The 27,309-nt window shown below is 40.6% G+C and overlaps 12 protein-coding genes across 12 annotated transcripts; 6 read left to right on the forward strand and 6 right to left on the reverse strand.

Annotated features, from left to right (window-relative positions):
- The first annotated feature begins 23 nt into the window (after positions 1-23).
- Positions 24-3,091, forward strand: LOC6650754 (synaptic vesicular amine transporter). The gene is made up of 6 exons (XM_002073338.4): positions 24-527; positions 592-1,170; positions 1,460-2,070; positions 2,129-2,348; positions 2,412-2,536; positions 2,595-3,091. Exons 1-6 carry the CDS (start codon positions 347-349, stop codon positions 2,685-2,687), a joined length of 1,809 nt encoding a protein of 602 aa, XP_002073374.2. The 5' UTR covers positions 24-346; the 3' UTR covers positions 2,688-3,091.
- On the forward strand, positions 3,064-4,118 carry LOC6650755 (outer dense fiber protein 3-B). Its single transcript, XM_002073339.4, has 4 exons — positions 3,064-3,179; positions 3,241-3,459; positions 3,517-3,703; positions 3,775-4,118. Exons 1-4 carry the CDS (start codon positions 3,161-3,163, stop codon positions 4,037-4,039), a joined length of 690 nt encoding a protein of 229 aa, XP_002073375.1. The 5' UTR covers positions 3,064-3,160; the 3' UTR covers positions 4,040-4,118.
- Positions 4,119-4,278: 160 nt separating this feature from the next.
- LOC6650756 (outer dense fiber protein 3-B) lies at positions 4,279-5,370 on the forward strand. Its single transcript, XM_002073340.3, has 4 exons — positions 4,279-4,431; positions 4,492-4,710; positions 4,770-4,956; positions 5,020-5,370. The coding sequence occupies exons 1-4, from the start codon at positions 4,413-4,415 to the stop codon at positions 5,282-5,284; spliced, it is 690 nt and encodes a 229-aa protein (XP_002073376.1). The 5' UTR covers positions 4,279-4,412; the 3' UTR covers positions 5,285-5,370.
- A 907-nt stretch (positions 5,371-6,277) lies between these two features.
- Positions 6,278-12,334, forward strand: LOC6650757 ((E3-independent) E2 ubiquitin-conjugating enzyme UBE2O). Its single transcript, XM_002073341.4, has 9 exons — positions 6,278-7,100; positions 7,297-7,559; positions 7,620-7,824; positions 7,898-8,150; positions 8,210-9,020; positions 9,087-10,017; positions 10,076-11,096; positions 11,162-11,380; positions 11,442-12,334. Exons 1-9 carry the CDS (start codon positions 6,672-6,674, stop codon positions 11,654-11,656), a joined length of 4,347 nt encoding a protein of 1,448 aa, XP_002073377.1. The 5' UTR covers positions 6,278-6,671; the 3' UTR covers positions 11,657-12,334.
- LOC6650642 (spaetzle-processing enzyme) lies at positions 12,301-13,752 on the reverse strand. Its single transcript, XM_002073342.4, has 4 exons — positions 13,668-13,752; positions 13,190-13,576; positions 12,813-13,122; positions 12,301-12,749 (listed from the first exon to the last, which is right to left on the reverse strand). Exons 1-4 carry the CDS (start codon positions 13,729-13,731, stop codon positions 12,323-12,325), a joined length of 1,188 nt encoding a protein of 395 aa, XP_002073378.3. The 5' UTR covers positions 13,732-13,752; the 3' UTR covers positions 12,301-12,322.
- Positions 13,753-14,209: 457 nt separating this feature from the next.
- On the reverse strand, positions 14,210-16,465 carry LOC6650643 (eukaryotic translation initiation factor 3 subunit D-1). The gene is made up of 4 exons (XM_002073343.4): positions 16,141-16,465; positions 15,369-15,998; positions 15,019-15,311; positions 14,210-14,954 (listed from the first exon to the last, which is right to left on the reverse strand). Exons 1-4 carry the CDS (start codon positions 16,337-16,339, stop codon positions 14,391-14,393), a joined length of 1,686 nt encoding a protein of 561 aa, XP_002073379.1. The 5' UTR covers positions 16,340-16,465; the 3' UTR covers positions 14,210-14,390.
- A 76-nt stretch (positions 16,466-16,541) lies between these two features.
- LOC6650644 (meiosis-specific nuclear structural protein 1) lies at positions 16,542-17,933 on the reverse strand. The gene has a single exon (XM_002073344.3). It carries the CDS (start codon positions 17,861-17,863, stop codon positions 16,586-16,588), a length of 1,278 nt encoding a protein of 425 aa, XP_002073380.1. The 5' UTR covers positions 17,864-17,933; the 3' UTR covers positions 16,542-16,585.
- Positions 17,934-18,144: 211 nt separating this feature from the next.
- LOC6650645 (dipeptidyl peptidase 3) lies at positions 18,145-20,947 on the reverse strand. The gene is made up of 4 exons (XM_002073345.4): positions 20,640-20,947; positions 20,269-20,575; positions 19,313-20,204; positions 18,145-19,250 (listed from the first exon to the last, which is right to left on the reverse strand). The coding sequence occupies exons 1-4, from the start codon at positions 20,843-20,845 to the stop codon at positions 18,247-18,249; spliced, it is 2,409 nt and encodes an 802-aa protein (XP_002073381.4). The 5' UTR covers positions 20,846-20,947; the 3' UTR covers positions 18,145-18,246.
- Positions 20,948-21,405: 458 nt separating this feature from the next.
- LOC6650646 (cytochrome c oxidase subunit 7A2, mitochondrial) lies at positions 21,406-22,150 on the reverse strand. The gene is made up of 2 exons (XM_002073346.4): positions 22,014-22,150; positions 21,406-21,961 (listed from the first exon to the last, which is right to left on the reverse strand). Exons 1-2 carry the CDS (start codon positions 22,041-22,043, stop codon positions 21,686-21,688), a joined length of 306 nt encoding a protein of 101 aa, XP_002073382.3. The 5' UTR covers positions 22,044-22,150; the 3' UTR covers positions 21,406-21,685.
- A 96-nt stretch (positions 22,151-22,246) lies between these two features.
- Positions 22,247-24,041, forward strand: LOC6650647 (uncharacterized protein F21D5.5). The gene has a single exon (XM_002073347.4). It carries the CDS (start codon positions 22,263-22,265, stop codon positions 23,856-23,858), a length of 1,596 nt encoding a protein of 531 aa, XP_002073383.2. The 5' UTR covers positions 22,247-22,262; the 3' UTR covers positions 23,859-24,041.
- Positions 23,824-24,692, reverse strand: LOC6650648 (ADP-ribosylation factor-like protein 2). The gene is made up of 3 exons (XM_002073348.4): positions 24,490-24,692; positions 24,078-24,432; positions 23,824-23,997 (listed from the first exon to the last, which is right to left on the reverse strand). The coding sequence occupies exons 1-3, from the start codon at positions 24,552-24,554 to the stop codon at positions 23,863-23,865; spliced, it is 555 nt and encodes a 184-aa protein (XP_002073384.1). The 5' UTR covers positions 24,555-24,692; the 3' UTR covers positions 23,824-23,862.
- Positions 24,693-24,758: 66 nt separating this feature from the next.
- On the forward strand, positions 24,759-25,638 carry LOC6650649 (cytochrome c oxidase subunit 7A, mitochondrial). Its single transcript, XM_002073349.4, has 3 exons — positions 24,759-24,881; positions 25,043-25,422; positions 25,483-25,638. The coding sequence occupies exons 1-2, from the start codon at positions 24,864-24,866 to the stop codon at positions 25,295-25,297; spliced, it is 273 nt and encodes a 90-aa protein (XP_002073385.1). The 5' UTR covers positions 24,759-24,863; the 3' UTR covers positions 25,298-25,422; positions 25,483-25,638.
- Positions 25,639-27,309: the final 1,671 nt, after the last annotated feature.

A 27,309-nucleotide genomic window follows, 5' to 3' on the forward strand; every position in this document is an offset into this window, starting at 1 on the left:
GGTTCGCAATAAACTGTCAATAAAATACAACGGCAACTTGTCGCAGCCTTTCAATATTGGCACATACGTCGTTGTAGCAGCACCGCCACCTGTTGCTCCTCAGCCACATAGAGCTCTGTTTTTCGAGTTCTCGTCTTCCTCTGTGAGTGTGTGTGTGTGTGTGTGTGTGCGTGTGTTGGTGGACATATGTGTCGCTTTTGCTTATACATATATTATAGCATAATTTGTGGCGCGAAAAAATATTGAATCAAACAAAAGACTAGTTAAACAAGCCATATGGCAAACTAAATTTATCGTGCGGGAGTGTCTAAGCAGGCTTTAAATTAGTTTATTGTCTGCGTGTGCCATGTCGGAGAAATCAACATACAATCGTGGGCATACTGAAGGCCTGAAGACTGAAGCAGCTGCTCAACTAAATAGTTCTGGTTGCTCCACATCTCCCGCCCATACAAACGGAAATCGGTGTTTAATTGCACTGATTGTATATTTGGCCCTACTTCTGGATAATGTTCTACTGACCGTAATCGGTAATCGGTCACAACAGTATTCAATTAAGCGGGAGATTAACCTCTAATTTACCATTTCTAACAGTGCCCATATTGCCCGACTATTTGGCCAATCTGGATATAGAGCAACAGCATCGGCAGGACCAGCTTCATCGCCTCTCGCCCATGTTAATCAGTTTAGACACTAATGGAGTCTCCAAGCCACCGTTAATATATCGCCATGGAGAGCACTTTGTGGCCAAACATCCCATTCCTGGTAAATCGATGGTTAATTTCAATCCATTGCAAGTCCCTTCAAACGATGCGACCACAACCACGCCCACGAACACGGCTATGCCCATGCCTGTGCCTATGCCCACAGTATTGATGGGCAGCATTGAAAATCAGTCGGGTGGCAGTAATGTGTCCAAAGGCCTGGCAAAGTCTGTTGATAACCGCAATGACAACAGCAACAGCAACAACAACAACAACAACGGCAACGGCAATATAAGCAGCAATAACACATTGGCCTTGACGCAAGAGAATGGCTCCATTGGACTGCTGCTGGCCATGAAGGCACTGGTACAATTAATTTTCAATCCCATCGTTGGCAATGCGTCCAACAAGTTTGGTTACCGCCTACCCATTGTGGTCGGTACCTTTTTCCTGTTGGTCTCCTCGCTGGGTAAGTAGTAAATGACAATGGTGCATCTATTTATGAAACGATCCAAAATATAAAAGGTCAAATTCGATGCGAAACTGCATCGCAAATGCAGAAAGAGCCAAAGTCCTCAGACTGTCATTTCGATTTTGAAAAATTATACCTTATTTAATTCTCAAATTGACATTAAACACTTGGTAATTTAAAAAAAAAAGTATGGTATAAAAAGAAGATCAAAAAGGAATATGGAATGAAATTTTACATATTATAGTATTACTTCTTGATTATTTATTTAACTATAATTGGTTCACAGTCTTCACAGTTGGCGAATCATATTGGTCATTGCTATTGGCTCGAGCCGTTCAGGGCGTGGGATCTGCCTGCGTTAATATTTGTGGCATGAGCTTGGTGGCCCAACACTATCCTGAAGATGATCGACGCTCTAAGGTGATGGGCATTATTTTGGGCAGCATCGCTTTAGGTGTATTGCTCGGTTATCCTTTCGGTGGCATCCTTTACGATTTAGCTGGCAAACCTGCTCCGTTTATTATACTCTCTGCATTCATCTTTTTGAATTTGGGCCTACAATTGTTCACAATGGATTTGACCGTGCAGCCTGAGGTGGAATTGGAGTTGGAACAAAAGGCACCCAAATGGCGCCCGTTGCTAGAATGTAAAATGATTCTGGCCATTGTTGTGGCGATTTGGTTCTCCACATCAACAATGGCCATATTGGAACCGTGTCTGCCCATTTGGTTAATTCAATATCTCAAGCCGAACAAGTGGCAGCTGGGAACAGTTTTCATTCCAGACTCTTTGGGCTATTTTGTGGGTACGAATTTCTTTGGCACCATTGCCTATCGCTTTGGCCAGGTGAAAGTATCCTGCATTAGTCTAATTCTGGTAGGCGTTGCATCTATATTGGTAGGTAATCTTCTCTCAGTCGGTAAATTGAAAATAAGCTGCAAATTTGTCCTTGCAGATACCCAGTGCCACAACACTGGCACAGCTTCTGTTGCCCCATTTTGCATTGGGATTGGGCATAGGAATAATTGATGCTGCTTTAGTTCCACTGCTGGCTAGCTTTGTAGATGCCACTCTAAGCAAGGAGGAAGCCTCTAATGATTCTTCAAAAACCATATCCAGCTATGGCACTGTCTATGCCATCCAACAGACTTCCGTTAGTCTGGCTTATTGTCTGGGTATGTTCAAGTGAACTTTTCACCTTTGATTGATTTTAATTGCTCTCCGTTTCTTTTTGTCAGCTCCTTTGATTGGCGGTGAACTGGCTCAGAATTTTGGTTTTGCTTGGCTTATGCGTATTGTGGGCATCTTTAACTTGGCCTATGGCCCAATGTTGGTCTATCTTCATCACAAATACGACCCCAAGGTAAGCTAATTCCAATTTCTCAGGTGGCTCACTTAACTAATGCTGATTTGCCCAACAGACGCAACGTGACCAGAGCCAAGATATATTGCTTCAAACCAGTGGTCGTGGGTCACGATATAATCAATTTTATAATTCAATGGATATGGAATAAATAATTAATATTTTTACTATAAGAAATCCTAAGCTAAAGCAATATCTTTAAAAATTATAGATAAAGGATATTATTATCATTTACCCGAAACTTCAACGTCATCCTAATACATATTGAATAACCCGTCCGTTTGATAAATATTATTTTTAAAGAATTTAATTAATTAATTGCTAGCATCTTTGGCACTTTCTAGGAAATAGGTATCACTGTAATCTATTTAATCTGTGTAAAATACCGAATATGCATTTATTTCCTTTCTTCTCAATAAAAATAAACGATAAATTCGATATGTTGAATTGTAAGATTTTAGATTTTTAAGTATGCCTTGATTTTTGTTTTGTCGGCAACATGCTATATCTCAGTCTATGGAATATTCATTCCAATTCTTGACTCCGTTCGGCAAACAACTCGAAAGAGTTTCAAAATTCTCCGTTTTCATATTTAATCTAATATTGCAATAAACAAAACCTAAAATGGCTGTACGTCCTTTTGGTAAGAATAATAGTCTAGTTGGTATCTCATGTAAGTAATTATGATGGTGTGTCCTTGTTAGGGCCTGGTCCTGGTGCTTATATGCTGCCACCTACTGTGGGTTATGACCATCATGATTCACGCAAAAACCGATTGCCCCAATATTCGTTTGGCGTGCGAACAAATCTGAATGGCGAAAATTCTGGTCCTGGACCCGGTGCCTATTTGGTTGACAAATTGACTCGTCATGGCAAGGCTGGTGGTTTGGAGTTCTCCATTGCAGGAAGAACAAACACAATAGGTAAGTGGGGCCATTTCCTACTGACAGCTACTGCGTACAATATGTGACGCCTTTCAGATAAAAGAGTCGGCCCCGGACCGGGTGCCCATGATGTACACCTCAAGCCCTTCTTCTCTGGGACAAATGCCCCAGCCTATTCAATCGGACTTAAGACCGATTATGCCTTTAAGAAGCATGGACCTGGCCCAAATGCGTACAAATATGAGGTCAATTCTGTTAAGCCTGCTGCCCCTGCTTACAGCATGTGAGTATTAGCCCATATCTGCTCCCAGAGTAACAATACATTAATACTTATTTGCATTCTCATCTAATTAGGGGCTTGCAAACGAAAATTAATCGCAAACATGATTCTCCTGGTCCAGCAGCTTATGCTGCTGGAGATCTTAATATAAAATTGCCAAGTGCTCCACAATATAGCATGTCTCAAAGGTGCGGATTACGTTCGAAGACTGTGGGACCCGGTCCCAATTACTACGATCTTATGTATTATCGACCGGGTAAAACTGGACATTCGTATTCGTTTGGTATACGCCATTCGCAGTACGCGCCACCTATGATTGTTAAATGTGATAATATGTAGTTTTTGAAGAGCAGATTGCAATATTAGAAAAAATATGTACCAAAATTTCAGTTCAAAATAAATTTCAGTTCAAAAAATTGGCATAAATGGTTACATCTAATTGCCTTTCAAATGATTTTGCTTAAATCAAAAGTCAACAAGAAGATCTATGATCAATTTGATGTATCCACCCGTTAGAATTTAATTAGATTCGGCTATATTTTAAGCGGAGCCCTTTCTCAAAGCAGGTCATGATTTCAAACTTTAGTTAAAACAGAAAATGGGGGTCCCATATTTTTAGTGTACCTTCCTAATTCGTTCGGCAACAACTCGAAAGAGTTTCAAAATTAGCCGTTTAAATATTTCTAATATTGCAATAAAATAAGTCCCATTAATGGCTGTTCGGGCAGTGGGTAAGCAAGGCGTTTTTTAGATAAAATATGTGTATGCTATAAATGTTCTTGGTCACTAAGGTCCCGGTCCGGGTGCGTATATGCTACCCCCAGTCCTGGGTTATGATCGGCATGATACTCGAAAGCAGCGAATGCCTCAATATTCTTTTGGGGTTCGCACGAATGCTTCAGGTAGATTTGTTGGACCTGGACCCGGTGCCTATATGGTCGATAAAATGACTCGCTATGGAAAGGGCGGAGGCTTGGAGTACTCAATGGCACCAAGGACACCTACCACAGGTGATTGGTTATTGTCTTAGAGAGTAATAAAGGCCAGTCTATTGTTATTTGTTATTTAGATAAAAGATTCGGACCCGGACCGGCAGCCCATGATGTTCATCTAAAACCTTTCTTCACTGGCACCAACGCTCCATCCTATTCCATGGGTCTTCGCTATAACTATGACATGAAAAAACACGGCCCCGGACCGAATGCCTATAGATTTGATATAAATCCTGTAAAGCCAGCGGCACCTTCATATAGCATGTGGGTTCATCTATGCAATAATTTCTAATTTGAAAATTTTTCAAACTAAACAACTATTTGCAGGGGGCTGCAAACAAAGCGTAACCGCAAACATGACTCTCCTGGCCCAGCAGCCTACGTTCCTGGCGATCTAAATGTACATTTGCAGCGTGCTCCTCAATATACGATGACGCCAAGAGGCGGAAAAATATCGAAAACCTTGGGACCAGGACCCAACTATTATGATCTAATGTATTATAGGCCGGGCAAAAAGGGAAATTCGTATTCTTTTGGAATACGGCATTCCCCTTTTGCTCCTCCTATGATTGTTAATTGTGATAATGCGTAGAAGTTTTCAAGCAAATTGCAATATTAGAAAAAAGTGTCGCCAAAATTTTTTAGTCTAAATAAATATGACAATGAATTTGTTAATCAAAAACACAAATATACTTGACTTTGGCCCAAAGAAAGATAAAAACACACTGTATGTATTTTATTCAGAAAATCTTAATGCTGTTCTTTCATATTTCTTCCATACCAATACACAGCAAAACTAAATATATTTGTAATAATAGAAAACGAAAAACCAACTGAATAAATAAACTGATAAATAGATTAGCAACGCTTCAATCTTTGTTTATTTTGTTTTGCTTACTTATCAAAAAAAATGTACCAAAATAATATTAGTTTCAGTTTCAAAACTACAAGATCAGTACGTTCTCACAGCTCCGTAAGAATTCTTAAAGTTTTAGAAAGTTTTGTACTTTGTATACGAATTTAAAAAATGAAATATTTTTGAGAGTTTTCTTATTTGTAAGTAAGCTATAGGCTATAAATCACTACACCCTTTTTCTCATACATACAATTACTGTTAATCCATACATATGCTTATTTTCCAAGGGATCGATTTACGAACGTTTCGGAATCCTGTTTAAATCTTAAGCTGATCGAAGTTTGGTTGATGATTTTCTTTTTTACCAAGGCTAATAAATAAGAGGTAAGTTTTCAATACAACTTTTGTGAAAACCATATCCAAAAACAAATTCTGTTGAAAAAAAAGCCATGTGTATTTTGGCAACTATAGGTTTCGCAGTCATAATGATTGTATGCTTGGGACTCTTAATTTATATAGCTGTTTTACCTAATCTCTAGAAATGATTAATAATTGGACAATCTTTCATGCGCCTTCATGAGTAAATGTCTTAAATTAGTCAAATAAACCGTTTCGGATGAAATCTGCCAGTGTCAACAAAAGAAGCTTAAAAAAATGCCAGTTGGGTATAATTTCGACGATTGTTGCGAATGTTTTCTGGGTGGTTGTTTTGTATTTTTCTCAGTGTTGTTTTTGTTTTCAAGAGTAGGCGTTCGTGTTTTAGATTTTCCGTAGATTTGTAATTTTGGCTGTTTTATTTATATTTCTCGTTTAGTTTCAAGTAGTTGTCAAAATTTATAGAATTAAATTCCAAGAATTACGCGTTGTATTTACAAATTATATGCGGCATCAAATAGTCCAAGTCGAAGGCCTTCAATTTTCTCATCAATCTTTTGCCATCAATCTTTCTTTCTAAATCCACCAACTGGTTGTGGAATCATTTCCAAAGAACTTCAGGAATTTGCCACGCAAATTGTTTTTATAAGTTGTGCCACATACCGCTCATACGTAATAATAATAAACCAACGTCCATCAAAGTTGACACCAATTTCTTTCCCTATGTTTGAAGTTCATCATTGGTAATATGTTGAGCTGTGTTACGGGTGCTGCCAAAAATGGTGGCACCCAATTGATTGAACCTGCGGATGATGATGGCGGTGTCGGCGTGGTTGGCACCCCCGATGCAGCAGAAGTTGCATTTGTCAAAGATGTCCATGAAGCAGAGGTCACACCGATTCCACCCTGCACCCCTAACACTCCAGCAAATCATCGAGAAGTTGGAGGTGGCACCGCACTATCCAGGCAATCCAGCAACCACGATAACCAATTTTTTTTTGAGGACGAGGTATTTCGTATAGATCGCCAGGGGCGTGTCCAATTTGGAGTGGTCACAGAGACCACCGAATCGTATTCATCAGATGACGATGATGACAGTGATGACGCATTGGGCAGTGGAGAGGTGCGAGTGGCATTTTATCCAGATGGCAAGGAAATTGTCCAGTCAGAACAGTCGGTAAGTGTGTTAAGCTAGGTTAAGGTTGGGGCCCCGTTGAGGTTATGTAACTCGGCCTCAACCTCAGCCTAGACATAACGGGTTAACTTTGTTTGAACAACTGTTGTTTCTTCTCCTCTTTTTCAATTTGGGTTTTTCTTCTTCGTGGATTGAATTGACACGTGTTGGTTCAATTTAACCTTCAATCGATTTTTAGATTGGTCTGGCCGATCGAACCTTGATGCCTGGAGATGTGGTACGTCGGCGTCGTCCAGGGCAAAAGGATCTTGGTGGTCAAGCGGGATATGTACGTGATGTGAATGTGCGAGCTGATGTTAAGGTACTTGGCAGCAAATATGTATTGAAAAATGTTCCAGCCGAGCGTTTGCGGCCCATTTCTGAATGGTCAAGAGATGCGCCAGTTTGCTTTGGAACCTGGATAGGGACTACTGTAAATGTGAGTGAGGCTGCTGTCCTAAGGTAAGTAAAGAAAAGCAGAGAACGAATCTTCAAATTTCTGATATTAACTATTTTTCTTAGATGTAGCAATGGAGCTCGACTGGAGATCACTTCGAATGATTTTTATAAGTTTAAAGATGCCTATACACAATGCGCCCTAGAAGTCTTTAATCCCAATGTATATTATCCTGGTAACATAGTTGTCGGCCGCCTGCCACCTGTAGACCGTATTAAGAATCTGACTCCTGACATTCCCCTTCCGACGAATCGAAAGGGACGGGCAATGGTAATTCTAAATAATTTGATTAATATGCAAAAATCCTCAGGTCCTCATGCAAAAATTATCTGTCTGTATTCAGTTTACTGTGGAATCCACACGCACAACTTCAATAGACGTGGCCTGGACTTGTCGTGCCTTCTCCTCAATGGAACATGGCGCAGATGTTGATGCCTTGAAACAGCCAAAAAGCTGCATTAAAGGCGATGATCTCAACCATGTTAAGCGTCTCAATATTTATGAATCCTATATGCTGCAAATTCACGATCGTTTCTACCTCAAATATTCCATATGTGATAAACTAATTAAATACGTCGACTGGGAAGAGGAGCAAGGTAAGTCTGGAATGACAACTACTTGTCAAGATAATGATGGTATAATTATTGATTTTTAGCTGCTACCTACTTGGGAATTTTCCAACGTCAACTATTAGAACAAAATCAATCGAATACGCCAAATAATTCGGGTTCATTGGCAAACTTAGAGACTTTACCTGGTTCCAGTTCTCGCACTGTTCGCAATCAACCTAAATTCCGCCGCTTGTCCAATAAACAGGGCAGTGGTGTGCGACTGGCCCGGAAGCAACAGGATGAGAATGAATCGCACAAGGTCACCACCACAGCTGCAACAAAGGCACGAGCCTTTAGCAATGATGACACATGGGATTCGGTGGATGAAGATGAATACGATGATGATATAACTGATTTGCAAGAGGCCACAGAAATTCCCGAAACTTGGACTGTTGCAGCCGAGGACAACACCAAACAGTTTGAGGTAACTGCAGTCGCAGCCTCTACCAATGCCATTTCATCTGCACAATCGCCAAAAATTAGCACACGTTGTGCCAAGCGTAGAAATGCGAAGAAAAAAATGCGCAGTGTGAAGAAGTTGTTAACAGCGCCTTTCGTAAAAAAGGCAAAAGATCCAAAAGATGGTGATGAGTTGATAGTGGAAACACTTGTAGTTTTTAGCTCGGTTACTGTAGTATGGCAGGATGGTACTGTGGAGACTGGCATTCACTCCACCCAATTGTATCCCATTCATCATCTCGATAACCATGAGTTCTTTCCTGGTGATTTTGTGAGCAATGCCAATGTGAACGGAACTGGACAGACCGACTATGGTGTGATACAGTCAGTGCATCATGATGAGCGTACTGCAAAAGTAAAGTGGTTTAATATCTACTCAAATATGGATAATCCTGTGTAAGTGCAAAGCACCTGGTTCCTTTAGCTGAATGAAAGTAGTATTATTATTGTTTGTCTTTCTAGTCCCTTCTGCAAGGATACGGAAGAGCTTAGCGTTTATGATCTCAAAGATCATTCGGATTATCAATATCGGCCAGGCACCATGGTGATTCGGGTGTCAAATTTCACTGGTGAAGACGCCGATTCCACAGCAGGTCAGGTTATTGAAAACTTTCCAGATGGTCGAGTGCGTGTGTGGTGGGTAAAGGGCCACATTACCATGTGCTATCCTCAAGATTTGTTTGAGATCAATCATAACGATCAGGATCATGAAGCCTATGATTCAGATGGTTCGGAAGACTCTTGGGAGACACAATCGGAAAATAGTCACGTTGAATGCAGTTTGAATATAAGCGGCGCAAACAGTCATGGAGTCAATGGAGAATATATTCTTGCTGGTCTCGTTCAAGTCAACGAAGCCCTAGGAATGCAAAAGGAAATTTTCCGTCTTCTGCCCAATGAACGCAAGCCGGAAGTTCTGATCGATCTGTTAAAATTATATAACAATTGTCGCTTTTTAGATTGCATGCTCAAAACTAGTTTCTTTGACGAAGAGTACTTTCAGGGTATCCTAAAGTTCAAAAATGACACAAAGTGTACACCGAATGTATCGAATGAGGAGGCAAAAAAAGAGGATGATGAGTCAACACACAAAGACACATCAGCGCCAGAAAACAATATTGCTCAGTTCACATCAACTCCAACTAAGCGAAAATCAACAACCAATTTAAATGCGGTTCTTTGCAAAAAATGTAGTCAGGTGGTTTCTCCCAAATCGAATTTAAATGAGGTGGTCACGAAGGAAGATTCGGAGAATCATACAGAACAAGATACCACCAATCATAGTATCAATGCAAAGGATGTGCACCAATATAGATTGGAGTATAAAATCATGTTAAACTTGGCACGAGGTAGCATACTCCAAGCATTTGTTGTAAACAGGCAGATTAATAAGGTAAGAATTCTGTTTTTACACCTAAATATGAACTTCAATTTCTCCTAATCCTTCGCAGAACGACTCTGGTGTTCATTCACGTGGTGAAAACAGTTCAACGAATCTTACCAGTCAAGCTAGCGACAGCAAAGAAACCTCTGAAAATACAGAGTCTGAAAAGGATGGTCCAACTTGGGAAGACCTTTTTAAGTCTGTTTTGGATAATCCTGTCGAGTTCTTGGCAGATCGAAATGCTGATGTCTGTGAGGTCTTCCTTTTCCTTATTAAAGACCAAATTAGCAAATGTCGTAAATGGATTGTGAAGACATCCTACAAGGGCAGCGACAAGGAGAAAGAAGACGATGACGATGATGACGACGAGGAAGTCAACGAAATGGAAGATGCAATTGAAGAAACTGATATGGCAAAAGAGCATCCAGTTACAGTTATTGGAGAGGCAAAACTGGATGTTGAAGTTGGTGGTGAGGTAGCCATGGATGAACAGCCGCTAAATCTGAATGCTCTCTGCGAAACTCTGTCACAATTGGACAGTCCCATGGCCTCTTCATCGCCATCCCACAAAATTCCTACTTCTTCAGCGTCCAGTGAAGAATCATTGTTTGAGGTGTTACCCATCGCTCCAGCTTCCCATCATTTTATTAACATGAAAATAACGCCCACATCTAAAGCACAATATCAGAGAGCTGTTCAGCGTGAATATCGCATACTTCAAGCTTCCCTGCCGCCGGGTATGGTGGTGCGCGCATACGAGGATCGTATGGATCTTCTCTCCGTTATGATGGTTGGTCCCAAGGGTACACCTTACCAGAATGCATTGTTCTTTTTTGACTTTCAAATGGGAAAGGACTATCCGAAAAATCCACCCACCTGTCTCTATGTCAGCTATTGTACAGAGCGTCTCAATCCGAATCTCTACGAAGAGGGCAAGGTGTGCGTGTCACTGCTGGGCACTTGGTCGGGCAGAGATACTGAAATGTGGACATCAGGTAGCACAATATTGCAAGTCTTAGTCTCCATACAGGGTCTCATACTGGTCGATGAGCCCTACTATAATGAGGCGGGCTATGAAAAGCAGCGCGGTAAGTGTTGCAGAACTTTACAAGCAGCAGTCAACATTTATATCTTACATTTTCTGTCTCCATAGGCACCCAGCTGGGCAAGGAAAATTCACGCGTTTATAACGAAATGGCCATTATAAAAATTGCTCACTCTACTGTTAAACAGTTGCAGAGACCGCCGCATATTTTCCAAAAGGAATTGATTGAGCACTTTAGTAAATACGGCAACGAAATTCATGGTCGCATGCAGGCATGGGCCGACTATTCATCTGAGGCACAGCGTCTGAAAGTGCTTAGCACAAAGGGTAAGAATATGAAATAGATATATAAAATAGAACGAGTCGGTAATTCTGTTGTGTTTTTTAGACATGCCAAACGAGTACCAAGAAAAATGTGAATTGCCCGAATTTCCATTGCTGCCTTGTAGTCGGGGATTTTGTATTGCAATTAAGGGTGTTCTTGACCAATTGCAGGATGAACTGGCCACTATTTGCAATAAGGACAAGCCACTGACGACTGAACTGAATACTACTGAAGCCGTTGCTGGTACAGCGCCACGTGCTGCTCCCGAGGAGGTCTGATTGATGTCTCAATTTGTTTTTTAATCTTAGCCTTCAATATTGGTGCCTCTAAAACTGAGAACAAAAAAAAAACATTTTACGTTTTATACATAATCTCAAATGTTTAGAACAATTTCCACTGCGCTCTAATCCTACGGCTAAATTAGTGTTTTAGTGACAAAAGGAGAAAACCCAAACTGAAGGTTTCGCAAATTAATTGCTTGAAACTTTCCAACTAATTGTACTTATACTTAGCCAGAATTATACTGAAATAATAATAGGGTCTAGAATCTACATACAATACATAGTTAGCATAAAATGGTATTTGGAAATGAATTTATAAATGTAATTGTCGGTCAAAAGTTTTATTAATGTTATGTGCAGGGAAAAAAAAAGATAATTGATTTTAAGCCACATTCGTGTGTAATAATTTATGCAAATCGTGTTGCTTCTCTTGAGGCGCAAACTATCGAATCTCCTAAGTTTATTGTCAAAATATTTATATGTATATATATACTTTAAAAACGTGTCCTTAATTGTAGTCATTCCATTTGAAAGTTAGCAAAATCGTGGCACATTCGCCCACAAACATCACTTCTTGCCGCCTATATTAAGATAGCAAAAACACTATTATATATATATATATATTTACGTACATATGTGAATAAATTAGCAATATTTGTTTTATTATGCCTTCAATTTCTGTTGAATCCAATCGACAAAAGCAGCTGTTCTAGTGTAGACACCCGGCCAACCCTGCAGACCGCATGGTTCCGGCCCATATGATGTAATACCGGCAGCATAAAATATTTCCTGCTTATTCTTATTAATAGGGACCATAAGAGGGCCACCGGAATCACCGCCACAAGTATCAATTTCCAACTTGCCACCAGCACACAACTGTGTGTTATTCAAATGCATTTGATAAGAACGATATTTATCCTGACAACGTCCCAAATTCCATACATCGACTGTAGCCTTTTGTTTTTTCGCACTTGGGTTGTTGTCCTTCGTTTTACCCCAACCGGATATATCCATGGCATAGCTCTCAAAAGCATTATTACGGAATTCATCATCAATCGGCAAGCAAATGGGCTTTATATAGTCGGTGTAACTAAGCAAATAAAGTGGAGGTATGTAGAAAGATTCAGGGTGTAGAGGATAAATTTTAGCTCACCTTACACTCTTCTTGAGTCGCAGTAAACCAATGTCATTCATTTGATCAATAGAATTGGGCATATATGATTCATGGATAATGTGTTCGTCAATCTCAATGTCAATGTGATTTGGAGCGCATGTTGTTTTACCATTTTTCTCAGTTACACAATCGGGATCGTTGGTGGTATCGTACTCACCTAAGCGGACGCTATGCAGTTCTAGACCATTTTTTTCAAGCTTTTGGCTGGCCAAACAATGACCCGCGGTCAGCACATAGCGAGAATTGATAAGAGCACCACCACAATTGAAGGTTAAATCACCGTTGATAGCTACAATCAAGAGATTGAAGAAAAATGAATCTTTGTACTCTCCAAAGTCCTATTCATGTGTATATACCTCTTTTATATTGCAATAGGACCATCCAGGGAAATTCCCAAAGTTGTGTGTCAACGCCGCCAATAATCCGATTGGCGAACATAACGCCACAAGTGCCAATACTAGGCAAAATATTACCATTTCCATCGTTGGCAGAAGTAGTGTCAGTAACTAAATCCTTTTCCTTCATTTGACTCGGAAGACAACAGACTAGAATACGATTAACTAAGCCTGTGCGTGTATTATCCAAACCACATTGGCTATCCGATAATAGTTGACGCTCAGCATCTGGAGTTTGGTTGCTATTGAGAATGCCCAAAAGAGTCGGACAGTTGTTGATATGGATGCAAACACCACGCTCTGAGCTACCCTTGGGAGTGCAATTTCCAAAGGTAACCGCAACTGCATCTACACAAACAAATTGAATATCATTAAACGGATTGCATAATAAAATCAGCAACCGGTTGCGATTGCATCAGTGAAGGACAGGACTACTAACCAGCTAGTCGTAGTTGTAGTACTGCACCGAGCAGCACTAGCACCAACATTGGTTCTGATCGCATCTCGAGCAACTTTGGATCAAGACTAAACTTACTCTCTCATTAGCTCGCCAGTTTAAGCTTTTATTAATCACAGATTGCCCTCTGCTGCTGTCGACAATCAACACTCTCTAACAAAACGAAATTTCTTCTCAATACACTCGAAATATCCATACACTATTCTAGTGAGGCTTTTCTGATAACCGGATTATCGCTAACCCTATACATGCATACATAAATAGGAGGTTATCGACTTATAGATGCAGTTGGCTCCAATCATTTCAATATATATAAGGAGATGTGAAAAAGGCGATGCATTAACTGGACTACTAAGAGCTATCAAATTAATTGTACATTCAGAAATTAACCTTTGTGCCTTTCGGAGTTTCCCCTCAACTTTGAGTTAATTAGTGTAAAACCCTTTGGGCCAAACCCAAAGTAAACTTGTCCCAAAAGAAAAAATAAAACCCCGCTCAACCAGTCCACATAAAAACACATCTTGTTCGAGTTCTGCGACGCTTTACTATCATGCTGCATCCAATTCGAATACAATCGCTTAGAACAATTAAATTTATAATGCGTTCCGACATTGTCTCAACCGGTTATTGTGTTGATCTATTTTTCACAAAGGTAGAACGAAAGGAGGGTCAAAGATGAGTTGGGTTTTAGTTTAGTTTATCTGTTTAAATCTTGTTGCTGTTGTTGGCATAGTTGTAAACTTGCTGGAAACCCTCACCATCATCACCCTCGCCATCGTCGGAGTCATCGGAATCGAATGTATTGTCGGGAATATCGTACAAACGAATAATTGGCTTGTTGGGATCTTTCATGATTAGATATTTGCCATCCCTTTGCTTCATAACTAGATCAATAATGCAACGTAGAATACCCCAGGCATTGTCCATGCTTAAGTTGATCTGGGTGGCAAACTCATGCGGTTTAAATTGTTGCGTTCCCAAAATAACGTGACGCGAATGATCACGGGGATTGATACGCGAGACGTATCCAAGTTTCAACTGATCGGATCCAGCAAGGACTGCCTGAACAGTCCATTTGGCTAGTTTACAGGCATTGTTTCGCAACTCATTGGCCAAAACCGCACCACGTTGTGTGTCCAACTTTTGACGCCATTCCACACCATTGGCCATCTTGGAGTCCCACTCGTTAAGTGCCTTAATGGACATGAACTGTGGCTCGCCGCTTGGAGTTTGCAGAACACCATCGTGTTCGCAACGGGCAACCAGCACCTGATTGTTGAAAAAAAAGAAACCGATAAGAAAAAATGATTTCAGGTAATTAAATTAAACTTACAATGTCGCTTCCCAATTCCCATTTCTTGTACCGATAGCCCACGCTGGCCACTTGTATGTCCTCGTCTTCGCTAATGAAAGGATTGCTCTCCTCAAACTTAAACTTGGCCTCTTGGTCGCCAGTCTTAAGGACCTGCTGGCTGAAGTTGTGGTTGATAAAGGTGGCCTCAATAGCCAGATTACGAGGAGAATTGCATGAGCTGTCATCATCAGTAGGTGGTTCAACGCTGGTCTCGTTCACAGTCAACAAATCGAACTCCGTATGATCGCGTTTGTCCATGAAGATTTTATCACCTAGAATTATACGAATTTATAGAATTCTGCAGGAAAATCCGTTTGGCTTAAACTTACCAACTTTCTCAATTACAATATCCCAAGAGTAATTGGAACGCGTCGAACACATAATAGTGGCCAAAATGGCATCAGTGGCGAACACATTACCCACCGTCTTCGACAAACGACGGATGACCGGGTCATCGGTGGTGGTCACCGTATGCACAATTCGATCGATTTTCTGCAAAGGTTTCTCGTTCTTGACATTGATTCGGTCGTAGGTCTTGTCATAGTACTCCAACGTTCCACAAGTTGCAATATCCACGCCCTCCTTTATATTGGGGAGCGACAGCTTGATGAGACGCGGGAAATCCATTTCCTCAATCGAAGCCCAGTCTGATCGCACAGCCACCGATGATTCACGCATTTTGGGTGGCGGCCCACGATTGCCAAACTTCTTGCCCATTCCACGACGGGGATCGCGGGCCTTGACATTCTTGCCACTCAATGTGGTCATGCCATGGGTATTGATTCCACCACGAGCATTGCGACCACGTCCAGAGCGCGAGTTTCGCATATTGCGGAAACGTCCGCGTTGATGGGGTGGCTTCTGAACACGGGCGGTATCCACCAAATGGAAAGTAGTTTCATCTTCTTCGTGGTAATAGGAGTACTGGATCCCAGTGCCAAAGCTGGAAGCATACTTGTCTGCAAACAGAAAGAGTCATAAGGTGGTTAATGCCACGACACACACAAACACACACAGACAAAGTCGCACATCAGCGAAATGCAAACATAACCTCACTTGTCCTAGCCTGCATTTCACTTTTTGTTTGTTCTGTGGACTTACTTTGGTACTTCTTATCATTGTTGGAGGTGTTGGTCCAGTCGCAAATCTTTCCAAGGCGATCATTCTTGCTGAAAGGCTGGTATGGCACGTCCTTAAACGTGTCCGGCAATTCGCATGGTCCCCATCCCTTCTCGTTGAACTGGACCGTGGGTTTCTCAAATGTCGGAAACTGGGCCGACGTATTAATAGTCTCGCTCATTGCAAGCTTTTCAATTCTTAGCAACTATTTAAAATTTGTTATTCAACTCAAAATACAAGAAATGTGAACAAATTCGCGGATTAGGCTGACTTGTCACGGATCGGCGTTGCCCAAAAGAAATTCAGTGTTGCAAAGTGCACCCATACGTGTTGTTCAACAAAACATATATTCTGCGTTGCCAGACCAATAAAAATATGTGGGATTTTTGTTTATTATTTATTTTATTTGGAATAAGGCGGTTAACATTTAGACATCGCCATTTAGACGTTTACCTTTTATGCCAAAGTGCTCGCGGTCTGCCTTAGACAAGACATGATTAGGTAAATAAGCTAGCGTATCAGCATGGGTGTCAAGCATTTCAAGACGCTCTCTTTGAATACGTTCCTGCAGTTCCTTATCGGCTTTGTCCTTCATGCTAAAGAACTGGACATTTTCAGCCATGGCGTTGGCACGCTTGCGTTGATTTTCCTTAATCATAGACAGGAGTATGTTCCCATGGTCTCTACGACGTTGTTGTTCAGCCAATTCCTGTTCCTTTTCGATAGCATCTGGGTTAATGGTCAATAACAACTCCTGTTCAGCAGCCAGCTCTTGGCGCCTCATCTCCATCTGCTCTTTATTGCGTTGCAAAACTTCAGCGCGGTATCGTTCCAAATCTTTTTTAACGCGTATGCGATCCATTTCCTCCTGTTGCAGCTGGTGGCGAAAGCGCTCGTCGTCCTTGGCCTTATATTCTGACTCAAGCAAATCGAGAAGCACGTTCTCCCGTTGCCGTTTTTCACTGTCTAGTTTATAGAGCTGATAACCCAATTGTGTGGTAATCTCTTCGTGCTTGCGTCGAACTTCAAGACGCTCGTGATCAAGTCTTTGCTTCCGTTCGTCCATCTGGGTTTGGGTCCTCAAAGCCTTTTTCAATTCAACCTCTTCCTCCTTATTTTTAAATTCCTTATATGTTTTTTTCTCCTCGATTAACCGGTTCATGTCCCTGCGTTTTCTGATCTTTTCCTGTTCTAGATGGTATTGCAAAGCTCTATCTTCCTCTTCGATTTGTAGTTGCAAGGCCATACGAAGTTCTCGATCTGCTACGGTCTCGACACATTCCTTTTTACGACGCTGTTGCGTCTGCTCCATTTGCAAGGCTAAACAGTCACGCAGTTTTTTTTGCTGTTCCTTAAGAGCAACCTCTTTTTTCTGTTCTTCGGCCAGAAACCGTAATCTTTCCGTTTCAGCCAATTGATGGCTCTTGGCCTTGTCCTTTTCAGCCTCCAAACGGGACTTTTGCAATTCGGCTCTCTGCTCACAAAGGTCCTTAGTGATAGCAGCCAGTCTTAAATGCTCTGCTAGCTGCCGCAATTCTTCACAATCGGTGCGCAATTGCTGACGGCGCTTCTTTTCTATAAATTCTGCATGCTTCAAGTCCTTCAGTTCCTTCGAGATGGGTACTTCAAGATCGGCTCCTCGCCACATAGGATTTTCCAATGATAGCTCCATGCTGCGATTGACTACATCACGTTTACCCAGCATTTTAAACAAAAAAGGTCGCCAGTGTTTATCCTTCACCCTGCGAACCGTCAAAACCAATAACTGAATGGCTCGGGGTTGCCATGGTATCGCGGTTTTTGTACTAAATAAACAACAAAAAATAGTATTTACAGATGTAAATGCTAGGATATAGACGTTAAATTAAGAATTATATTCTTCTGTTTCCAGGATACCAATTTAAATTTGAAAATTTATACTGAACGAGAAACGGTTACCAGGGTTACCACACAGCTGTACCAGTGTACAAAATATATACATACATATACAATTTTTCAAAATTGAAGTCATACAATGACTCGACTTTAATTTTCAGACATTTGTATCTTTTACTAAATTATATGCCAATAGCAACAATTTAAAGCTGTTTAATTAGAAAATGCAATAGGGAAGTATTTCTTATCGTTCTCAACAATATCCTCAAGGACATTATCAATATCGGTGTTGGGAAAACGATCCACCCACGATTGAATGTAACCCTCATGAGTGGGTTCGTACGTCTTCAATTGGACCTTGTTGTCGTTATTAACCACAGTATTGGCCTGAACAAGAATCATTCGGGGTTTCTTATGTGCAAGGCAAATGTCCCGCCATTTGGCCCAAGGATGAGACCCTGACTCGTTCACTTCCGAAAAGTGTTCGTACATTTTTGTGGCTGCTTCTATGTCAGCGGTGGACTTGTACACCTGGAGCTTGGTCAAGAACTCTCCCAGAGCCTTTTTGCCAACAGTTTCAATTTTAGAACGATCTACAGTGAGAAGCAAGTTTTTGCCATCTTCTGTCTCCTGTACGGTGACCAAACCCTCGCCTGCTTCAAGTAAAACTTTCATGATAACAAAACGGGCACGAGAATGGGCCTGCATCCATAACTTTGATTTTGGGTTGTACATTTCCAAAGCTACACCCATGCCATTCCAGATTAAACTAAGCCAATTGATGTAGATGATGTTGTCCTGTTCAACGGAATCCTTGAAGCCGAATATCTCTAAGATATCCCGCTGCAGTGACAAATAAAGGCCAACAGCTTCGGCCCGACATTCCTCATATGATGAACCAAGGGCACCAAATTTCGTATCATAGGTTTCGCCAGGCAAGTACCATTTGCTAATTAGTTCTCCTGTGATCAAATCCTTAGTGTTCTCCTTATCAAAATTGTATGTGCCCTTTTCGTCGATACGGAATAATTTGCCACTTCCATGACCTAAAAGCTCGTGCAGACCCACTTGCACTTCGAAGGCCTTGACTTTGTACTCTTTTAAAAGCGTCTGATCTTCTTCGGACAGGAATGGAATGGGGTCTTTTCGGTTAATGTTAGCCAACACATTGCCCAATGAAACGTTTTTGAAACCTTCATCTTGACGGATTTCATCATCTGTATCATATAATAAGTCAAATGGAGTATTGTTTAAAATTGTGTAGTTGACCTGTACTTACAATTGGGTATGTTGATGCCAGCAGGAACACCACTTCCAGCAAATGTCAGTACATCCAAAGATGTGAAATCGGGCTTCAGGTAAGAATCCTTTTCATATGGTTCAGTCCAAGGCAGATATTCCAACAGCTTTTCTGCACGATTGACCAACTCTGTAAACTTAGCAGAACTCTCCTTATTAACCATCGCGACAAAGCCCTCGAACTCGGCCCTTCCACCGGCAGGATCACGATATGTTTCAATGAAACCAATATAAGTTTCAATAACAGGTCCCTTATCCTTGATCCACCATCTGGAACCATCCTTGTGCTCATCCAAAGAACCCTCCTCAAACGATTTGATGTAATGCTCTATCATCTTGGCCTCGTTGTCATTGGCAGCATATTTCTTGGCTTCCAACAAATTATGATTGACACGCTGCAACAATTTGTGATAATCACCTCGTGTGACCCTAAAATTATTGCCCTCGTACTTCTCCAAGGGCAATGTAATACCGTCCTTAGTAGATGCAGCCACGGAACCCAGTTTGATATCGTAAATAGTTTCGCCATTCTCCACCACCTTGAATGTACGACACATGTACGGTTCTATGCGTTTCGATGTCAGCCACGCATTTACAATTTCAGAGTCTTTCTTGGTACAATTATCCGACCAGTAGGTGGTAATGCCATCTGGCGCAAAACCCAGAATCTCGTTACGTGATTCGAGTGCATAAATCAGACTTTTGACTTTCTCATAGATCTTTGCCACATGTGGCTCGGTTCCATAGGCTTTTGAGGAGCGAACAACTGCCTCAAACTTCTCCTCGGTTAGGTTAGGCACTATCTTACTATCACCCATGCCCTTGTAATTACCGGCATTAGCAAACACTCCACAAGCATAAACGAGAAAACTCTGCAGTATAAGATCAAATTTGTTAAGCATAAGTCTAAAAGGAATATACATTCTTAATACTTGCCGTGAATTCATCATCGGTCACTCCAGCCGCCAAAGCTTTAACCTTCAGTTCATCAGTTTTCTCTGCCACAAATATCCGATGCAATAAAGAAAAGATCAATGGTCCTTCGGGGCTGGACTGGATAAGTGCTATCAGGCCCCCATCCCAACATGCCTTACTAAAATAGTGGGCATATAGCTTCTCCTTATCGGTTAAATTCTCAAATGCATTCTTACAATCGAGATCCGCAATCGGCTGCGTATTGGGAAGCACAAAATGAGAAGTTTTGCTGGCCATTGCTTTAGGCTGGGCAAGATTAGCACTGGAACTGCAATTAGAAATGGTTAAAAGGTGAAAAATAATTATATCGCCGGTAACAAGCTTAAGAGTACCTGTAATTAATGAATGGCTGACTGTACTGTTGAGGAACTAGGAGGCGAAGACGACAGGTGGTTGTTCTTGTGCTCTTAGTGAGCGGATTTTGTACTTGAGAATTTTGTCTAAAATTCAATCTAAAACTGCTCACTGCACGGCTACGGAAGTGGCAAAGCCTGTTTAGTTGATGGCGACCATAATTTGGAATTTTCTGTAGCAACATGACTGAGAATTTCTGATAATGAAGAAAAATTTGTTTTTTTCTTTCTTTTTTTGTTTGGTTTGGTTTTTAAGCACGTAAGCTACGTATAAGTACTCATGGTTGTTGTTGTACAACTGAAATGGTTAAAACACTTATATATTTAATTTTGAAGAATGCCAAGTAAACAATGAAATATGAACATACATATGATGATTATGCATATTTTTCTTAGGTGTTCCAACAGAGCTGAAGACAATATGGCAGCAATGTGGAGAAAAAGAAGAAAACTTAAAAACAAACATTTCTCCCCAAAAATGGGGAGTAGGGGTAATTATCAAATGGGGATGCAACTACGAATTAGTCAACAATAAACTCATTAAGATTTTAATAGTTTTTAAAAGCAACCAAATTGTACGTACCGTATGAATGAGAAAAATGCAATAAAACAAAAAAAAGCCGACAAGTCTAAATCAGTGTTGCCGTCTTGCTTAAACCAAAAAACACTAAAAATCGGCAAATTTGAATTTTCGGCTAAAAAAAGCTTAAAAATTGTATTCTTTTGGCAAATTAAATAAAAGAACTTTTTTCAGCCAACGGGCAACGATAAGTGTTTATTAACAGAAATGCCGTTTAGTGTTACTACCGTAAGGATTGCGGTAAACATAGGAACATTTGATAAACTTGTATTAAATTCCGTATCACCCTGTGTTCAAGCTCGGTTTCTTTGAATGCCAAGGGGTATAAATTGCTAAAACTTCCACTAAAACAATAACAATGGGTGTGTTGTGTCGGGATGCGTGGTTATGTGTGGGGGGTTGTGTGGTAGGGGGAGCTGCAAGTATTCCTAATCACCCATGTCCGTTAGGCTAGTATATAGCCAAACCAGAGCCAGACATCGCCAACGACTCCAAGCACGCATAGGACAAGAGTAAGCCTATACAAAATGTTGTCCATGGCGCCTCCCTTCAGAAAAACTGGCTTCCCATTGTTTTCCTGGAATTTCTTCTGCAAATTGGCCATTTTTGGTGTCACTTTTCCGCCCCCAGTCTTGACGGCCCCTTCCAACCTCGATGCTAGTTGAATCCTCCGTATCGGCACTAGCCGAGGGTTCAACATATTGCGCATATACGGCAGAACCTAAAATAACTATTATGGTTTTGTTCACTTTTAAATTAAAATCTGTACTCACGCGAAAAGATGTTAAAAAGTTTTTTTGCATTTTGTGGAAAATTTTTATATTTTTTTTTTGTATAGGTAAATAGAAAAACCTATTTCAACGAGAAATTTTTTGATAATGAAAGTACTGAGAGGAAACCTAGACCGACTCGAAAATAGATAGATGAAGGCAAAAGCAAAGCCCACTTTGAATTCAAAAAATCAACAACTGGTATTTTAGTCTCTTATTCATGTAGTCTGGTCACACCCTAAGAAATAAAAAATGTTAAATGGAGAAAATGGCAAAAATATGTCGTTGGCGAAATATTTAAATCGTTCGCTTACCAAGGCGCCCGGCAACCGAATCTGCACACTTAAACCGGTGGAGGCAGAGCATACGCCCATTCATCTGACTTCTGGAGAACAGTGGCTGGGCAGGAGCAAGGAAACGGGCATTCGAGATGCGCGCTGCTCAAAGCGGCAGCTTCAGCTCCAAGTGGATTTGACTAATGCTAGTATTAAGTTTAAAGTTCTTGGCTTGAACCCGTGCGGTATGAATGGAGTTATGGCTTTGCAGAATACGGAAGGTGAACTTCAGCATGGGGATCTCTTAGAAATCGTTTACGGAAGACATCCATATGAGGTGGTCTTTAATCCTCCACCGTCTCAAAAAACAGAAGAACCAGAAGAAGAATTGCAACCTGAAGTAACGGTTGGAAATAACATTGGGTCGGAAAAATGGGCTTCTGTGGACAATGGCAAACTGATTGTATATTCGAGCGCTGGAGTTTTGGCTTCAGAAAAGATAGCTGGCTATGACATGGATGGAACTATCATCAAAACTAAATCGGGAAATGTATTCCCCAAAAATACAGATGACTGGCAGATCATCTATCCCGAAGTTCCCGAAAAGCTACAACGTCTGCAAAAAGATGGCTTCAAGGTGTGTTTTTTCACCAATCAAGGCGGAATAGCCCGGGGTAAAATCAAATTGGATGATTTCAAAGTGAAAATCAAGCAAATTGTGAAAAAATTGGCTGTACCCATTCAAGTTTTTATAGCAGTTGGCTCAGGGTATCGCAAACCACTGCCCGCAATGTGGGAGCATCTAAAAAATGAAATGAATGACTCAGTGGCCATTAAATTGGAGCGCAGTTTTTTTGTGGGCGATGCCGCTGGACGCCCAGAGACAGGAAAGGGGGTAGCTAAAAAGCGCAAGGATCACTCTCTGGCAGATCGACTCTTTGCAACGAATGTAGGCATTTCGTTCTATACTCCTGAAGTGCACTTCCTGAATCAACGAGTTGAGCAGTGGAACAAACCAGACTTCGATCCAACCGCTGTTCACGATGCAATATCTCAATTTGAGCCTGATAATGTGGAATTCGATGCGAATAAATGCGAAATGATCATAATGGTTGGCCTGCCCGGTTCGGGTAAGAGTCATTTTTGCCAAGAGATTCTAACCGGCAAGAAGTATAAGATTCTCAATGCCGATACCCTAGGTAGTGTTCAGTCTTGTCTTGCTGCTTCTGAGCGAGCCCTGAAATCAGGCACCTCCTGTGTCATCGACAATACCAACGTGGACGTGGCTTCACGTAAAAAGTTCATCAATTTGGCCAACGGATTGAACGTACCCATCCGTTGTTTTGTAATGAATGTGACGCCAGGCCAGGTTAAGCACAATATTGCATATAGAGAACTATCCGATGCCAATCATTCAAAAATCAATGATATGGTTTTCAATATGATGAAAAAGAAATACCAAGCACCCACTCTGGAAGAGGGCTTTGCGTCCATACACAAAGTTAATTTTAAGCCACAATTTTGTAACGAACAGGAAATGAAATTATATAAAATGTTCTTGTTGGAAAAGTGAGAATCTAATCTAATGTAAATATACGCTTAGCAATATCATCAATAAGCCAATCCATTGAGCTGAGAAGTTTTTCCCCAGTTACCGCACTCACTCCCGCCACCAGCCAGTGATGTGTGCTGATGTCGTCCAAGTGAAGAATCTGTAAAAATATAAATAAATGGTTGATTTGTTTGATTCGATAAATAACTGTTTCTCCTTTTAGTAGGAAAAGGCAAATACCTCTTTGATTTCATTGGAATTCAATGCTCCTGGTAAATCCTGTTTATTGCACAACACCAATAAGGTGGCACCAGCCAGGCGCTCCTCTTGTAGCAGCACTTCCAGCTCACTTCTACAGGACTCCAAACGCATGCGATCCGCACTGTCCACCACCCAAACGAGACCATCTGTGCATTCAAAATAATTGCGCCAATAGGAGCGCAACGACTTTTGTCCGCCCACATCCCACATATTCAAGGTGTAGCCGTTGTGTTCCAGACTTTTGATATTAAAGCCCAAAGTTGGTGAAATAGTGTCTATGGGTTCGCCATTGAATCGCTTTAATATCGTTGTTTTGCCGGCGTTATCCAGACCTCTAAAACAAGGTAATAGTGAATCATTTAAGATGGCCAGCTGGGGCTTTAAAACCTACAGCAACAAAATGCGCATTTCCTTCTCCTTTTGTCGCATCTTCTTCAATACTGTTAGAAAGCCCATTGTGGACTATAGCTGTTCTAAGTGCCTGGTAGTTGACTAAAACAATTTATAAAACACAGATGTTTTTTGGAAAAAGAAAATAAACAATTTAGTTGCTGTCAAATTAACAGCGCTCGAAAATTCTGTTAAGACAAATATTCGCCATTAAGGGTATTCTTAAGAAGTGGCAACGCCAGAAATAATTCCGATTGATGCGGCAACGTCGATTCTCCAACAAACAGCTGTCATAATCGAGCCCTGATTTCTCTCCAAAATATTCTTTCTGCATTTTGGCTAAAAATATAATAATATTTAAATAAACATAGCAAAATGATGAACTTGTCGAGAGTAAGTATGCAAAATATTAATTATGAGTTTAACACTGGAGTTACTTCGAAAAACATTTGAATATTAATGAATGCCTAAGCCTCCAGGAAAAAATTACGTAAGAGCCTGGAGAGGTGAACTAACCAAACTCTTTTTCTTTATTGTTTTGCTATTTGCCGCAGGCCGTTGTCCGCAGTTTTGCCACCACCGCCACCCGCCGCTCCACAGCGGTTGGTAAGGAGCAGATCGAGAAGGGCTACTTTGAAATCCGTAAAGTGCAGGAGCATTTCCAAAAGAAGGACGGCAAGCCCGTGTTCCTCAAGGGCTCCGCCTTCGACAATGTGCTATACCGCATCACCATGGCCTTGGCCCTGGTTGGTATTGGTGGCATGACCAAGCTCTTCTACGAACTGAGTGTGCCCCAGAAGCAGGAATAAGCAGGCGGCTGCCAGTATAATGTACATCTACCTTTAAGCTATAGCCTCCACAAAAAAACAAATCCACTCCTATGCAGCGTAGTTTCGCCTTATATTTCTGAGTTTTTATTATTCTCTTTGATAGTGTGAGTAACTTAGTCGGCGTAAAGTAATCTAGATCTATTTATATGTATTTTCTATTGCAGAGCTTGTGCCCCTCTAACACAATTGCCCACGACCCCAGGAATTTTGTTTTTGTGTGTGTTTAGAATGTATTGCTAAGTATAAAGTTGTAACTGAAACATTCGCAAAAGCATTTAAAGCGTGGAAATATAAGAACATTCGGCTGTAACAATTATAAATTATTATTATTCTAATGGAATGGTTTCTCTGTTTAAAAGTTGACCTCGTTTTTGCAATAGGCATTAAGTTGAAATTTGTATCTGTGAATACGTGGAAAAGGTTAATGGCAATATTTTCCCGTTTTTACAAAGATACACACACACACACTTAGTTCCAATCCCCAACAGAAAACTGCATATGCTAACGGTAAACTCCTGCGCCTACTGCATTTTTATGCATTTCGCGTGCACAGTTCAACAATTTAAATGGGCCGTAACGGCATTACGGATATAAATGTTTCTGTGTGTGTGTGTGTAAATTGCTAGAAATATGCATAAACTGGCGGATGTTTTTCTTAATTTTTAATGCTTTAGTTTTATTTAAGTGTTTATGGAGAAATAACTAATGAAATTGCATATTTTCTGTAAACTTCTTGGCGCTCTGCATTTCAATCTCTTTTTCTTTCCCCTCTCCTCCTATTCTGTTATTAATAAACACGCTGCTGGCATATGCATACTGAATCCACATACATATCCATATCCATACATGAGTTTGTGTTAAAGCGCAACATGATTTGGTCGATTTAAAATGCATTTCCATGCCAATGGCAACACGCCGAGTTTGCCGCCCTTTGATTTATAAAACGGGCAAAGACCAAAATCCCTATATATACATACATATGTGTGTATATATACATATTCATATTCACATCCCAGATCTTGAGCGGCGGCACTGATTTTTTGACGACAGTCTGTGGCATTTTTTCGGTTTTGTTTTTGTTTTTTTAAGTCAAAGCAATAAAATAAATACCCCCGAAAGGGTACAGGAAAAATTCAAGCTTCTGACAAAATTACAGAGCCAATACGAAAGATAATCTCAAAATGAAAGGAACAATCAAAGAAAAAATACTTTTAACGTAAGATTCTTTAAAATTGGTTCATATCCTTTTATTTTATCAAAAGGTTCGCATAGTATTAAGATCATTTAATTTTTAGGATTTTTTTATGGGTCTCCAACCCAGTTTCTGGGTGTGTGTTCCTAACTTTGGACATGGTTTTAGTTATATTTAGTTTATATATATTTCCTCACGGTTTCCAAGGCGTCAACTCTGAGAAATCCGTCCCTGTTCTGAATGTCTATAACGTCTTTAATCATGAGCGACGATCAATCCAAGGGCAAGATCCTTCCAATAAAAATCAAGTAAAAAGTATTTTAACATTTTTTAAGAAAACGCACCTAATTGGATCAATTTTGAGATACTTATTTGGTCTTTCATAATTAAATTATATATTTTGTATACCGTGTGTGTGTGTGTGTGTGAGCACACACACATGTCGCAAACTTATTATATTTCATAGACTGTGAAAAATTTAAATGAACACAAAAATGCCTTTGGGGACACTGGGATTGGATCCAACTGGGAGTAACTGTTCCACATGACTGCCCACAGCTAAATTACAATAATAACTCAAAAAGCAAAAATAACGACAAAACGAGAACCATAGAAGATGCCTTTCAATTTCAGTCCTTTGCCAAAATGAAATGAGGAAAAACTCCCATACATGCATACAATGTGGGAAGAGAATGGGGAAAGCGTGTAAAATTAAGAATCGAAAAATGTGTTTCATTAAATGTTATTTATAGTCGGCAATTTTATGCATTTAAAGCGAGTCTATCAACGGCCCAGCATC

The sequence above is a fragment of the Drosophila willistoni genome, chromosome 3R, assembly GCF_018902025.1.
Source record: "Drosophila willistoni isolate 14030-0811.24 chromosome 3R, UCI_dwil_1.1, whole genome shotgun sequence".
Classification (NCBI taxonomy): domain Eukaryota; kingdom Metazoa; phylum Arthropoda; class Insecta; order Diptera; family Drosophilidae; genus Drosophila; species Drosophila willistoni.